Here is a 13665-nt window from a genome sequence, read left to right as displayed (position 1 = left end):
TCCCCATATCCCTTAATCCCTTTTGCAACGGGAAGAAAACAGAGAGTAGGGATAAACGGGTCCTTCTCAGATTGGCGGATGTGACTATTGAAGTGCCACAAGGATCCGTGCTTGGACCTCAATTATTTATAATCTATATCAGTGATCTAGACGAGGACATAGAACTTAAAATATCTAAATTCGCGGATGATACTAAGCTAGGTGAGAGAGTAAGCTCTGAGGATGACACAAAAAGATTGCAAAGGGATATAGATAGGCTAGGTGAGTGGGCAAGAAGGTGGCAGATGGAATATAATGTGGGTAAGTGTGAAGTTATTCAGCTATGTAGTAAAAACAGAAAAACAGATTATTTTCTAGAGGGGGAGAGATTAGATAGTGTTAGTGTTCAGAGGGATTTGGGGTCCTTGTACACCAGTCACAAAAAGTTAGTATGCAGGTACAGCAAGCAACTAGGAAGGCTAATGGTATGTTGGCGTTTATTGCAAAAGGGTTAGAATACAAGAGTAGGGAAGTCTTGCTGCAACTGTATAGACCGCACCTAGAGTATTGTGTGCAGTTTTGGTCTCCTTATTTAAGAAAGAACATACTCGCCTTAGAGAGGGTGCAGCATAGATTCACTAGGTTAGTTTGGCCTATGAGGATAGATTGAGTAAACTAGGTCTGTATTCTCTAGAATATTGAAGAATTAGGGGTGATCTTATAGAAACATATAAGATTTTTATGGAGCTTGACAGAGTAGACAGTGTGAGACTGTTTCCCCTGGTAGGAGAATCTATAACTAAGGGTCACTCTTAAGATTAAGGGTCAGCCCTTTCGAACAGAGTTGAGGAAACACTTCTTCACTCAGCGGGTAGTGAATTTATGGAATTCTCAACCCCAGAAGGCTGAGGATGCTCAGTCCTTGAACATATTCAAGACTGAGATTGATAGGTTTCTAAAGGATAGAGGGATTAAGGGATATGGGGATAAGGCGGGCAGATGGAATTAGGTTAGAAGATCAGTCATGATCTTATTGAATGGCGGGGCAGGCTCGAGGGGCCGAATGACCTACTCCTGCTCCTAATTCCCATGTTCCTATGAGACTTAACAGTGAAAGAGCAAAAATCGCTTCCACCCATCTGACTGAAGCTGACTGAGATAACCAAAAGATCCTATTGCTTTCATGTGGAGTAACTGCTTTCTAATTAAGGCATTGACTTGTGTTCCAGATAGTTCTGGTGGAAAACAAAGAGGAATCCTTATTGCGTGCCAAGGACAGATGTGAGGATCTCAGATTGAACAACATCTGGTTCATCCAGGCTAACCTGGATTCCTTCAAAGGACTATTTAAGATCGGGGTGAGTGCAAAACACTGAGTATGCTGAGATAGCCATGTCACATAATCACCCTCTTGCTTAATAATGGCTGAAATTGTTATTGTTCAGTAATACTGTAAGCTGCTGCACTAAAGTAACAAAGGACATTGCACAGGAAGCTGATGAATACAGGAGAGGCAGAAGCCAGAGTATTCCTGAGCAATACAGTTACAAGCAGATTGCACATGTCCTCTTCACAAGTAGAATACATTCCCTACTCAACAACTTGCCCTCTCCCTATCTGTCATCTAAAAACCTCTCCTCAACCACACCTGCAGTCACTTCCCCAGTTCCCTTGATCAGCATCTGGCCCCGTCTTTGTGAGGTGCTCCAAGACGTTAACCTATATAAATGTAAGCTGCTCTATAAACCCAAGCCGCTGTTGTTGCTGTTTCTGTGAACCCTCGTATTCACATTTGGTCCTAACTGTTCTAAACATTCAAAATGAAGTTGCATTTTAACACTGCTTTATTTTCTTGCCTGGAGCGGAACACTGTATGACGCAGCAGGAGCCAGAACTCTCACCAGCTGTTACTGTGGGGGTTCTTGTGGTGTCAGGAGTTGGTGGGCGGATGGTCACTCCAGAGAAACCAGCAGTATGCGTTGCTAATTTTTTCATTTGTTACACGATCAGTCGCTTTTGTGTCGATCTATTTTATTTTAATACTGGTTTGATGTTTACACTAGGATTCTATTGCTTTGTATGATTTATTTCTATTAATTGGATAGTTTTAGTTTCCTTATGATTGCCACTGAAAACTTTATGGCAATTTGTTTTATTTTATTTTCAGTAGATAGTTTTATAATTTCATTATGATGACTAATCCAAAGCATATGTCAATGGTGAATTGAATAAATTGGCAGGGAAAAACACCATGCAGGGGCTAAGATAGATACCCCTCTATGGAGTCCTGCAGCATATAGGTTAGAAAGCATGCCTCGCAAGCCCGATTCCCAAGCAGAGTGAAACCTTAGGCAAGTTTCCTTACTCCACATGCCTCTGTTTACCTAGGTTTGCTTCCTTACCTAATTTTCATTAGTAAACCCTTTCGCCTCCTCCACTGTCTTTTTTAAATCTTTGGCATCACACTGGGCAGTGGGGAAATTCTCAATTGCTACCAGGTGGCATTGGCCGAGCACCCTCAACTCTTCCCAGTCTGAGCAGCAGCTTTTTCTGATCGGCTCTGTGCGTGCAGGTTTTGAGTATTTATCCACAGATCTCTGCCTTACCCTTCCCAATGTTAACACAGCTCCCTGCTCCTGCTGAAAAGCTGGCGTAATTGCACCAACAGTCATTAAAGGCAGTGTGATCGCTGCACACAGATTGCTACTTGTGTTCGATCAGCAGCTCCATAATTCTCAGTGTTATCACATTCTTATATGTTCTAGGTTTGCTCGCATACAATACCTTAAGGTTTGCTCAAATAGTAAATATGACAGCACTTTACCGGATATCCCCCAAGGGGCTTTCAAAGGAATACTGCATTCTCAGCAGGTCTATGAAGAGCTAAAGAGTCAGGGAGATTGATGAGATGCAGTCTTCACGTTGGCCACCTCTTGCTGTGCTGCGTAGAGCTGGCTATGAATTAGAAGGGGGGAAGAAACACATTGGGGACAGATGAATTGTATGAAGATTGTGTGAATCGGGGAATTCTTTTAAGGGTGGAGAGGGGGAGAGAGAGATTGATTGTGATAAAAATACAAGTGTAATAACAGGGAGACTATCAAGGGCAGAGATCAAGAAGGAAGAAGAGACGAATAGGGTGATAGTGAAGGAGAGAGAGAGAGAGAGAGAAACCGAGATTACCAATGAGACAATTCAGTGGACAGAAATAGACCAGGACAGTTTAAGAAGGAGCAAGTATAAAGTATAGAGAAGAGAAAGAGGAGAACAAAAAATAAACAGATAAGTGAAATTCAGGCAGCTACAAACAGATCAATACTGGAGCGGAGGGGGATGATAAAAAGTAAACCTGTGTCTCTGTGATAATATGGACAATTATAAATGGTCCCTTAGCAACAAGTATTCCACTTAATAATAATCCCTGCTAGAAAACCAGAAAGCTGCCCATTTTTTTCTCAAATAACAATGAAAGTTAATGTTGGTGCAAAAATGATACACCTTTCTCAAAATGTTCAGCTGACACGTTACTCTCGCCTTTGCCCTTTCCAAGTCCAGCTACAAAGCATAGTTACGCAATATGAGGATAATCCTCTCCATTTATTTTCAAATCAAACAGTCCTTTGTATTATAATAATAATAATTCTTTCATTTGATATAGAGCTTTTCAGATTGTGTGGTTGTCCTAAAGTGCTTCACAAGGATATACTGTAAAATGCAGTGACTGAGCCTTTTGTGGATGAACTGGGCAGCCAGTTTGCACACAGCAATGTCCCACAATCAACCATGGAGTTATTGACCAATCTTATTTGGAGAATTTTGGCCAGGACACCAGGAGAAACTCCCTTCTCTTTTTGAATAAACCTTGGTTTAACGTTTCATCCGAAAGACAGCACTTCCAACAATGCAACACCCTCCAGCACTGCATAGTGTCATCTTAGACTATCTGATTCCAAGTACTGGCATGGAGCTTGAACCCACAACCTTCTGGCTCACATGCCAGAGTGCAACCACCGCATCAGGCTGACACAAGGCATTGATGTGAAAGGCGCTGTACAAATGTAATATGTTGTTTTTTAACACACAAGTTAATGATGCTTTCTTTAACTCACAAACAACAAATTACATTTTTCTTATATAGCACCTTTCACGTCAGGAGGACGTCCCAAAGTGTTTTACAGTCAGATCTGCATCCGAGCTGGTGGTTGGAATTCTCGTCTTAATAATAATAATAATAGCAATCATTGCATTTGAAATTGCACCTTAACATGTTTTCTAGACATCTTAAAGCAGTTCACAGAATATACTGCACAGTGAGTTGATTGTATATTTTGTGGGTGAAAAGCAGCAGCCAATTGCACAGAGCAGTACTCCACAAACAGTCGTGGATTGAGTGATCAAACCAAACGTTTCATGTTATTTTTATATATTTATATATATATATCTATGATGTTAAAGTTAGAAAAGTTAATCCATTATTATATCGGCCTTTCAAAAGAATGTAACAAGGTTGCTGTTTTGGGTTATTAATCTTTCTGGTTTATGGAAACTGTTCATGCACCTGCCACTTTCCTTATTTCATCAAGCAATCTGATCCAATTGACTCAGCCTCCAACTGCACAGGAACTGAAAATAGGTCTGGGCATCCAACGTAAATGAGGCTCTTGATCTAATATGTGCCATTCACATGTAGATTATATGGCAGTGTTAGCTATAAAGCTAAAGTGATGTACTAGTTCTGAACTTAAACCCAATCTCTGATGTTACATGTGATCTGGGGTTGACGGCAATCTGGTGCTATGCTATAGTTTTCCTCACATCAGCCCCCCAAGTACAGTATAATATCAGCTTGCACACCACTGAGAGTTATTTTAAAACTTTTGCACCCTCCTCTGAAGGGTGCTGCAAAATACAGGGGTAGATTTTGTAGAAGTGTCAGCTATCCTTCGGTACCCCTTCCAAATTGTTATTCGAAACCTTGGGCAAGTTTCCTTACTCCACACAGAGCCTAATAATAATCCCTCCAAAACCAAAAACAATAATAAATTGGTCATTTTCAATCTACGACTGTTTGTGGGACATTGCTGTGCGCAAATTGGCTGCCGCGTTCGCCCACAAATATACAGTCAATTCACTTTACAGTGTGTTCTGTGAAGCGCTTTGGGACGTCCTCCCGACGTGAAAAGCGCTATATCAAATGCAAGGATTATTATTTATTATTATTATTATTCTTCCACCAAGCTGCAACAACAAATTACATTTGTACAGCGTCTTTCACGTGTGGAGGACGTCCCAAGGCGCTGGACAGTCAAGGATTTACATCCAAGCTGGGGGTTGGGATCAGGAATGGTGGAGGGCAGGGAGCATGGAGGTAGGAGAGTGACTGAAGGCGCCGTCGAAGAGGAGGCAGACAGAACCTTGATTTGTCTTGTTTCACCCACTAAATATAGTCAACTTTACAGTATATCCTGTAAAGAGCTTTGAGACGTCTCGAAGACCTAATAAAGTACTATATCAAATGCAAGGATTATTATTATATGTGAAGGATGGCACCTCCAACAATGGAACACTTCCCCCAGCATTGCATTGAAGTATCAGTCTAGACTGTGATCTTAAATCCAGACATAAGCAACAAGAGAGTCTGAGATTATCTAACTCAGTACGGACTTTGAACCTGAGCCTTTTCACAGTCTGTGTAGCTCAGGTACTCAGCTTAAAATAAATATGTATATATTTTAAAAAAAAGCATTAGCCATAGTTTGAAAAGTCAGTGATACACTGAGTGAAGATATTCACTCACTGGCCAGTTCTGTCCTACTGCATTGGTGCATTACATTGACATCAAATTACAGAGAGGATATCCGAGAATAGACTGCTAACTGACAGCAGTAATTGTTAAACATGAAGTATTTGGTGATTGATAAGACACTTGTGTTCTTTCGAGTGAAGGGAATTGAAGGGCACCTCAACCTGCTGTCCAGTCACCTGTGTGACTGACGTAAGAACAAAGCAAGAGACAAAAACCCTTCAAAGCATCATATCTCTAGCAAATTAAAGGACAACTGAAAAATATATATGGGAGGTTTAACTAACTGCTTCTTCTTCTCGGACTTCTTTTCTCGGATTGACATATTTAGGATATTCTGTGCATTCCCATCAATGATGCTCAATAATTTTCATACGAAACATTGAAAAGCATCATCCGCCAGACAATGTGTTAAACAACAACTTGCATTTATATAATGACCTTCACACGGGGCAGCGTCTCAGATCCCGAAGAGTGCTGTAGTTTGATCTAAGCCGGGGAGAAAGGGAAGTAACCTTAGGCACAGTCAAAGAGGAGGGTCTTCAGGTGCAACCTGAAGGTGGGCAAAGAGGGGGCAGGGTGGAGGGATTGAGACAGGGAGTTCCAGAGACCAAAATAAAGACCGTTCAGTTTTGATCTTAATCACTTTGTTATTGAAGGCGTCAGAAATGACTAACATGGGGCAGCTGGCTTTATTCAGTTAGTGGATTGATACCTACCTGCTAAATATACACAGTCGTTGACAGCCATTGACACATGAAAATGCAACACTATTACCACAATGCAGCCAGTGTATTGTAGTTTTAACTGAGCACAGTCCTTTGAGCTGAATATGGTGACTGATATGGTGATGAAATGCATAACTATAACTAAAGACTGTGCTTAACGTCAAAGCTAGTGAGAATCAATACAATATAATTTACAAAGTTCTGGATAGGGGCTGTCAAGTAGCGGGAAGCTTGCCAAACAGTGCTTTCAACGGTAAGCAATGTGGTTTTAACTGGTTAGACTCCAGCAGTACTCCCAATGCACACTCTGGCTCTTGGCTCCAACCCTTGGCTCTTACCAAACTGCACCTAATACTCTTCGCAAAAAGGACATGTCTTTCTAGGGAGAGAGTACATATTCTATTCCAGACACGGAAATTTCCATACTTAGACATCTGGCTTGGATACTTTTAAGTATTGTGATGGGTTTCCACATGTGCCAGATTCCCGGCTGACCAAAGCAACAAACTCCTATTGAAGGTAATACTTCTGAAAGGATGTAGTATCACATTTGTGATATTTTGACTGTTTATATGAAATATTATAATTAAACATTCGCTATACTTAAGGTAGATTTTTACTTAGATTTTGAATGCTGAGAGGGAAGGTATGAGGGGTAGAGATTTAGGGAGAGCATTCCAGAGAACAGGGGTAAAGTGCCTGAAAGCTCAGCCACTGATGGTGAGACAGAGTGAGCACAGGACATGAAGCAAGTCTGAGATAGCAGAGTGGAGGGAGTAGAGCTGCAGGAGTTTACAGAGGTCAGGTACGGCAAGGATGTAGAGAGAGTTAAAATGAGGATCGTATTTACGACTGTATCTTAAATACAGTCCATAGGGGAATAGGGCAATAGTGAATCCTGGTGAGAATGGGGCGATTGGCTCACAGAGCCTGGCGCGAGTTACGGACTGTGGTGTTCCGGATGATCTAGACTTTAACTTGAGGGTTGGTGAAGGTCTTGAGCACAGAAGGCCAGCGAGGAGGGTTTCGAAATAATGCAGTCTGGAGGTGATGAAGCAGTGAATGAGTTTTGGTTGCGTTTGGAGGGTGAGACATGGTCGGAGACGGGCAGTATTTGCATGGGCACATGAAACTCGTATTACAGCAGATGATATCAGAGTGGCTATGGGGCCCACTCTCTTTCAACAACCACACTCATGTTCCCGTGGTTCCATGGGCGGCTATGAATACCCGCACTCACACTGGCAATCCTCCAAAAAATGAATCAAAGCAGTTGGAACCACTGTACTGTGAGTGATTGAAATTGAAGAATTTCAGTACTTAAAGTCACTAATTTGATCCAGGACAGCAGTTGTGTTTGGCAAACTCTATGGAATTTTCGTTTTTAATAGAAAACAGTTTGGGGAAGACAGGTTTCCAAGTTGTGTTTTGATCATTGCAGACCATCATCATCACACTCATTTAATGTGGATTTATTTTAATGCATGTGAGAAACGAGATGAAATGCATTCACTAACAAGCCTTTGGGAGGGGACTTAGTTTTTGTGTTCTACTCGCCACACTCTTCAGATTTCCACAGACACAATTTGCAGAGCCTCGCATGGAACCATAGAAATTTACAGCACAAAAGAAGACCATTTGGCTGATCATGTCTGTGCTGGCTCTTATAAGAGTATTCCTTTCAGACCTATCCTTTCCCTATATCCCTGTACGTGACTCCTTTCTAGATATTTATTTCCCTTTTGAAAGCTAATATAGATTCTGCCTCAACCCCTGCTCCTAGCAGGGTATTCCAAATGCTAACTCTTCTGTTTGTGAAACAATTTCTCCTGACCTCACCATTTACCCGTTTGCTGCCTATCTTAAATCAAATCCCTTGAGTCACTGATTCACCGACCAGTGGAAATAATTTCTTTCACCTTTATCAGAGTGAACTCGACAAGAAGGTAGGTTCTAACCCTTTAAATTTATGAGGGGTTTTAGTAGCATCAACAGAGAGAAATGATGTCCATAGGTCAGTGAATCAGTGATTATGGGGCATATATGACAGTGACCTCTATCAGGTCACCCTTCAACCTTCTTTGTTCTAATGGAAAAGTCCCAGTTCCTCCAGGCTCTGCTGATACACCAAAACACTCAGCTCAGGTGTCATCCTAGTAAATCTCCTCTGCTCCCCTCAGCTCCCTTGATGTCCTTCCTAAAGTGGGATGACCAATATTGGACACAATATTCTAACTGAGGTTTAACAAATAATTTATATATGTGTGTATGTGTGTGAGTGTCTTCTGTCACTGGTGCTTACAGGTCCTCTTGCCACTTACTGTTTCTCTTGGTCTCTGATTTTCTTTTTGCAGGTGGGGCTTCATGCGTGCGGAGTAGCGACCGACATGGTGATTGATCGCTGTATCAAGGCCCGGGCATCTTTTGTTATCTGCCCGTGTTGTTACGGTTTCATACAGAATACGGTCAAGTTCACTTTCCCAAGAAGGTAGGTTCTGACCCTTGAGTTGCTGCATAATAATTCCTATCATTTTCAATTTCATGCTTAAGTCTGTAATTTTAAATCACTCCGGCAGCTTAGTTCAACGACCAGCCATTTGAATAACAGGTTTACATCATATTAGAATCCTGTCTGTCCACTGATACTGACATGCTCCACCTGCCCAGTTAACTATTAGAATTTGTTTTCCCTTCCCCCTCCAAATTTTGAGGGGCTGTCAGCCTGGCTGAACTCTCACCAACAAGTTAAAAGATTGTGGGTTCAAGCCCGACTTCGTGACTTGGGATCACGTAGTTCATCGACATCTGAAAGAAAAAGCAGTTTTTAACTCTTTTTTTGTAGAGTCTCTTCAGCCTCATCTGAGTGTGCGTGTTTGGCTCAGAGATATTGGAATGGAAGATGGAGAAATAAACTTCTTTGTTTTACAGCCCTCAAATTCAGGGGAAAAAATAAATTTTGGGGGAGGGGAAAAAAGTCCCAATTTGTTTTACAGCTAATTGTAATATAGAATTTTTTTAAAGTTTGGCAAGGGAACAGGAGCAGATCATTCTGCCTATCATGCCTGTTTCACCGTTAGGGTTAGGTAACGCTTTATAAAGCTATTTATTTGGCTTCTATTTAACATATCCGGGATAAACACATGCATGTATTCACCTATACATATACACATTTTACACTGTATACTAACAATCTGCAACAACAACAACAAATTACATTCCTCTAGCGCCTTTCACGTTAGGTGGACGTCCCAAGGCGATGGACAGTCAGGGATTTGGACAGTTAGGGATCTTCGTATGCAAGAAACTGCTGTGAGTGCCAGTGTTTATGTTGAACTGATGTCACTGATGCAAATATTAATATGTTTTTTTATAACTTTTCATTTTCTTTCAGCCAAAAGTTCAAGGATATTTTGTCGTATAAGGTTTGTATGTTGGGGGTCGCTTTACGGGTGAGAGCTGAATGTTGTTAGTGTCAATGGGCAAATTCGACTTGCACCTCAGTTCGTTCGCCTAACCGATTGCCTGTCTGTGTGAGAATAGCACAGAATAGCTGCCTTGAATGCATGGGATCCTGCATGGGAAAAGCTCAGATGGCTTGGATATCTGCCTAAACTGTGAGAATGTCACTGAAACCATTAATATTATCCTCTGCAACCAAAGCCATGGGTAACTGCATAAGTAAATCATGTAAGGTCACAGCTGTTACCAGCAGTTGATATTTTATACACAACCATGCCTTCCACCTAGTCATCGTTTATTGTTGCTTTTTCTAAGGTTGTCCATCAGCTAACTAATTCCACGTTCTTATTAATTAGATAAAGTTGCTAACTATTGTTGTGAACTAGGCCTTGAACCTTTTCTTAAACACCAGTTATTCATTCATATTCCCTCTGTATCACTTATCTTATCAAATGTGTAGCTCCCTCTAATTTTTCTAATGTTTGCTCTCATCACGTTCTAGAACCCGCTCTGCCACTACCCCCAATGTGTAAATTGGCTTGGTTTTTACATTCCCTCAGTTCCCTCCTGGCTTCACTTATGTACTTATTTCGCCCACAAAATATACAGTCAATTCACTTTATAGTATATTCTGTGAAGCGCTTTGAGACTTCTCCAAGACGTGATAGGAATTATACCAAATGCAAGGATTATTATTATTATCATTATGTCAAGACTCAGTCATTAATAGCCACTTGTGCAAGAAATGGTGGTGGGGGTGGGGGGCGGGGAGAATGAAACCCCCAAAACCATCACTAAATTGTATCCAAAAGCTTTTGGTGAGGACGGGAGGAAATTGCTGAGGAAAACATAAAGTCTCAAAACCACTGTTTTTTGCAAATAGAGTGCTAACCATCACTTAACATTGACAGCAGCTACATACTAAACTGTAAACTGAAACAAGACACAAATCACCAGATCTAAAATGCACAAATCTAAAAGGGTTCTGTCAGTATTGCCTGAATTGTAGATTGAATTACGGTTATTAAACTCATTTTCAGATGTATCTTGTACGCTACAGCGCTGAAGGCTGTAGTTTTTTTAAAAAATTGCTGTCGATATGGAGATTGTGTGACTTGGTTTGAAAAGTAAAGTGTGACTTTTAGCCTGAAGGTGAGTAGCAACTCATCAGACTTGCTGTTGCATTCTGTTTCTTAATCTTTCAAAAACCCCACTGAAGCTACTTAGAAGACAAACCTTTTTGACAGGTGAAAATGTGTCTTAATTTTTTCATTCATGCATTTTTCTTTGTAGTTTTTAAACTAACCTTTTTTGATTCACCTTTATAGACCCCTGTAAAATCACCTCTCTCATTGCTCTCCTTTGTTCCAGGAACACATGGTTCTTTCCAGGTTTGCGGATCAGACAGCTGTTCAGCTCCCAGGAGAGCGTCGGATAATAGGTATGGGCCACGGACATACAGCTGTTCTGTCTCGCTGCTGTGTGGAAAGAAACAGGCTAATATCTTTCACATGGGCCGGGGCTGGTTGCTTCATCTGTGGAAAAGCAATGTTCTGCGCAATAGGGGCTTGTGGGCTTCATGTAACACATATATTCATGAACAGAGTTTTCCAGACTACAACATCTTTCACTTTATTATTATTATGGAATGCCTTTCACGTAAAATAATCCTTGCATTTGATACAGCACCTTTCATGTCAGGAGAACATCTCAAAAGCGTTTCATGGAATCTACTATAAAGTGGGAGTGACTGTCTGTATGTAGCACACAAACCCGGCAGCCAATTTGTGAATAATAATGTCCCACTAACAACCATTTTCTTTTATTTTGGGGGCACTGTTGACTCCCTTTTTTTGAGCAGTGCTATGGGGATTTACTTATATGCTTAATAACTTAGATCTATGAGGCGTCTCAAAGATGTGATAAGGTGCTACATCACATACAATGATTATTATTATAATATTTAAGACATGCAGGATCTACTTAGCTTATGGAACTAGGTAAGGACCAGTAACAGTTATGCACATGTGGCAGTGTGGTGAGTAATATATTTTGAATAAATGCCATTTAAATAGAGAAAGTCGTGGAAGAAATGTTAGCAGGTGATTCCATGCAAAATTGATTAAAAAAAGACTGCTCTTACATAAGCACTGATTGCAGATAGACGGAGAATTTGAGCTGGCACAAACTGGGTACCACAGACCTGGATACGGAATAGTGTGTCCCAGTCATTTCAATGATTAAATAGAAATCTTTTTCTGCTGATTCTAAGTAAACGGGTGCCAGATCCAAACTATTCTCATGTCCTAACCGATTAGCTTATAAACCAACCCAATCTGTTGCATCTTATCTGAGCAGAACTACTCTTGTTATACAAAGAATATCTCCAGGGGCAAAGCATACATTTTGGATCAATTTAGCAAGCATAATTCAATTTCAATCTTATTTAAAGGGTTTCACGACTGGCATTTGGCCACAATTGTTTTGTTTTTAAAGTAGACAAGAATTTCAGGGAGTTTGTGTTTGGGAATATCATGAAGTGCCTGAAGTCCTGTAATTTCTCTTGGTTTCAGCCCCGTGAATGTTGTTGTGGAATTTAAGATTCTGTAGAATTTTAGGAAAACTCTTAAATTCATTCTCCATATGGAAGCCATTTTTTTGCAATTGCTTTAAAGAATTGTGCTTGAGCTGAGACAGCTAGTAGTGCCTTAATGTAAGTACTGCATTGGCACAGGTTTTTAAATTTAAATATAAACAAATCTGAATTAAGATGATGGTCCTTCAGGCTATAGACATAGATCTAAACCATTACCTAGACATAGTTAAGCTTCTGCCTAATAAATAACTTCTGCTTGTAGAAGCCTCCTGGGATGACAATCTCTGCAATATCACCAACCTTGGTAATCAGTCTAAAATAAGAAGAACTCATGAGGTTTTAGCCGTGGGGTTTGACTGCACTTTCGTACTGATATTACTGGTAACAAAACTCCCATCTTTTTCAGGAAAGAACTGCATGGGGCTGGTAGATCTGGATCGAGCCTGGGCTGCAGAGGAACATGACTACAAGGTCTTTGTGACGTCTATGGAGCCAGAGAGCTGTTCACCAAAAAACAACTTGATAGTGGGACGTTCCCCAAGCCATGACTTCAAACCAAATGCAGTGACACAAACCCAGTGATCAAAGCCCTGGTGAGGACAGCTAGAGGAACAAGCTGTTCCATGGCCTGGTGCCTGTCAAGCAGCCATCAAGACAGCTTTAACCTTTGTTTTGCGAAGAGGGCAGCAGCACGAAGAGGCTTTGTTTCATAGACAATAGGCAGAGCGTCCCTAATCCCACTACTGCTTGTGACAAATGACTTCTTCTTACACCCTGGTGTGAGAATGGATCGAGACCCACATAGTGAGTTTGAGTGAGGCGGTGGGAAGGATCAGCTCATTGGAAACACAGCAAGCCTGTTTTGCTGTCACTGACATTCATCTCATTTTAACATATCTGAGCTCTAGTCGACATTCTACATTTTTAAACTGCTTTTCTGCTGAATGATGTTTTACCTACAAATTGTCAGAATCATTTTTTTACTGTTGGATAGCTATGACAAGAAAGTTTGAATGTCTTTTGTAAATAAATCAATTCAAATTGTAAAGTTAGTTTTAGGGCATTCATGCATGCAAAATCGCATTTCAGCTCCCAAAAGT

The 13665-nt window shown here is 40.8% G+C and overlaps 1 protein-coding gene across 1 annotated transcript in view; it reads left to right on the top strand.

Moving 5' to 3' along the window:
- LOC121849977 (glutathione S-transferase C-terminal domain-containing protein-like) overlaps positions 1-13665 on the top strand; it is a 77010-nt gene extending 63345 nt beyond the window's left edge. The window contains exons 8-12 of the mRNA XM_042339677.1: positions 1209-1337; positions 8865-8998; positions 9902-9932; positions 11341-11410; positions 12972-13665. Coding sequence (XP_042195611.1) covers positions 1209-1337; positions 8865-8998; positions 9902-9932; positions 11341-11410; positions 12972-13147 — 540 coding nt within the window. The 3' untranslated portion in view covers positions 13148-13665. The remainder of the gene's footprint in view (positions 1-1208; positions 1338-8864; positions 8999-9901; positions 9933-11340; positions 11411-12971) is intronic.

The sequence above is a fragment of the Callorhinchus milii genome, unplaced genomic scaffold, assembly GCF_018977255.1.
Source record: "Callorhinchus milii isolate IMCB2004 unplaced genomic scaffold, IMCB_Cmil_1.0 Scaffold1, whole genome shotgun sequence".
NCBI classification, from domain to species: Eukaryota; Metazoa; Chordata; class Chondrichthyes; order Chimaeriformes; family Callorhinchidae; genus Callorhinchus; species Callorhinchus milii.
The sequence above is the reverse complement of the archived record's forward strand: the minus strand, read 5'-3'. Positions and strand labels throughout refer to the sequence as shown.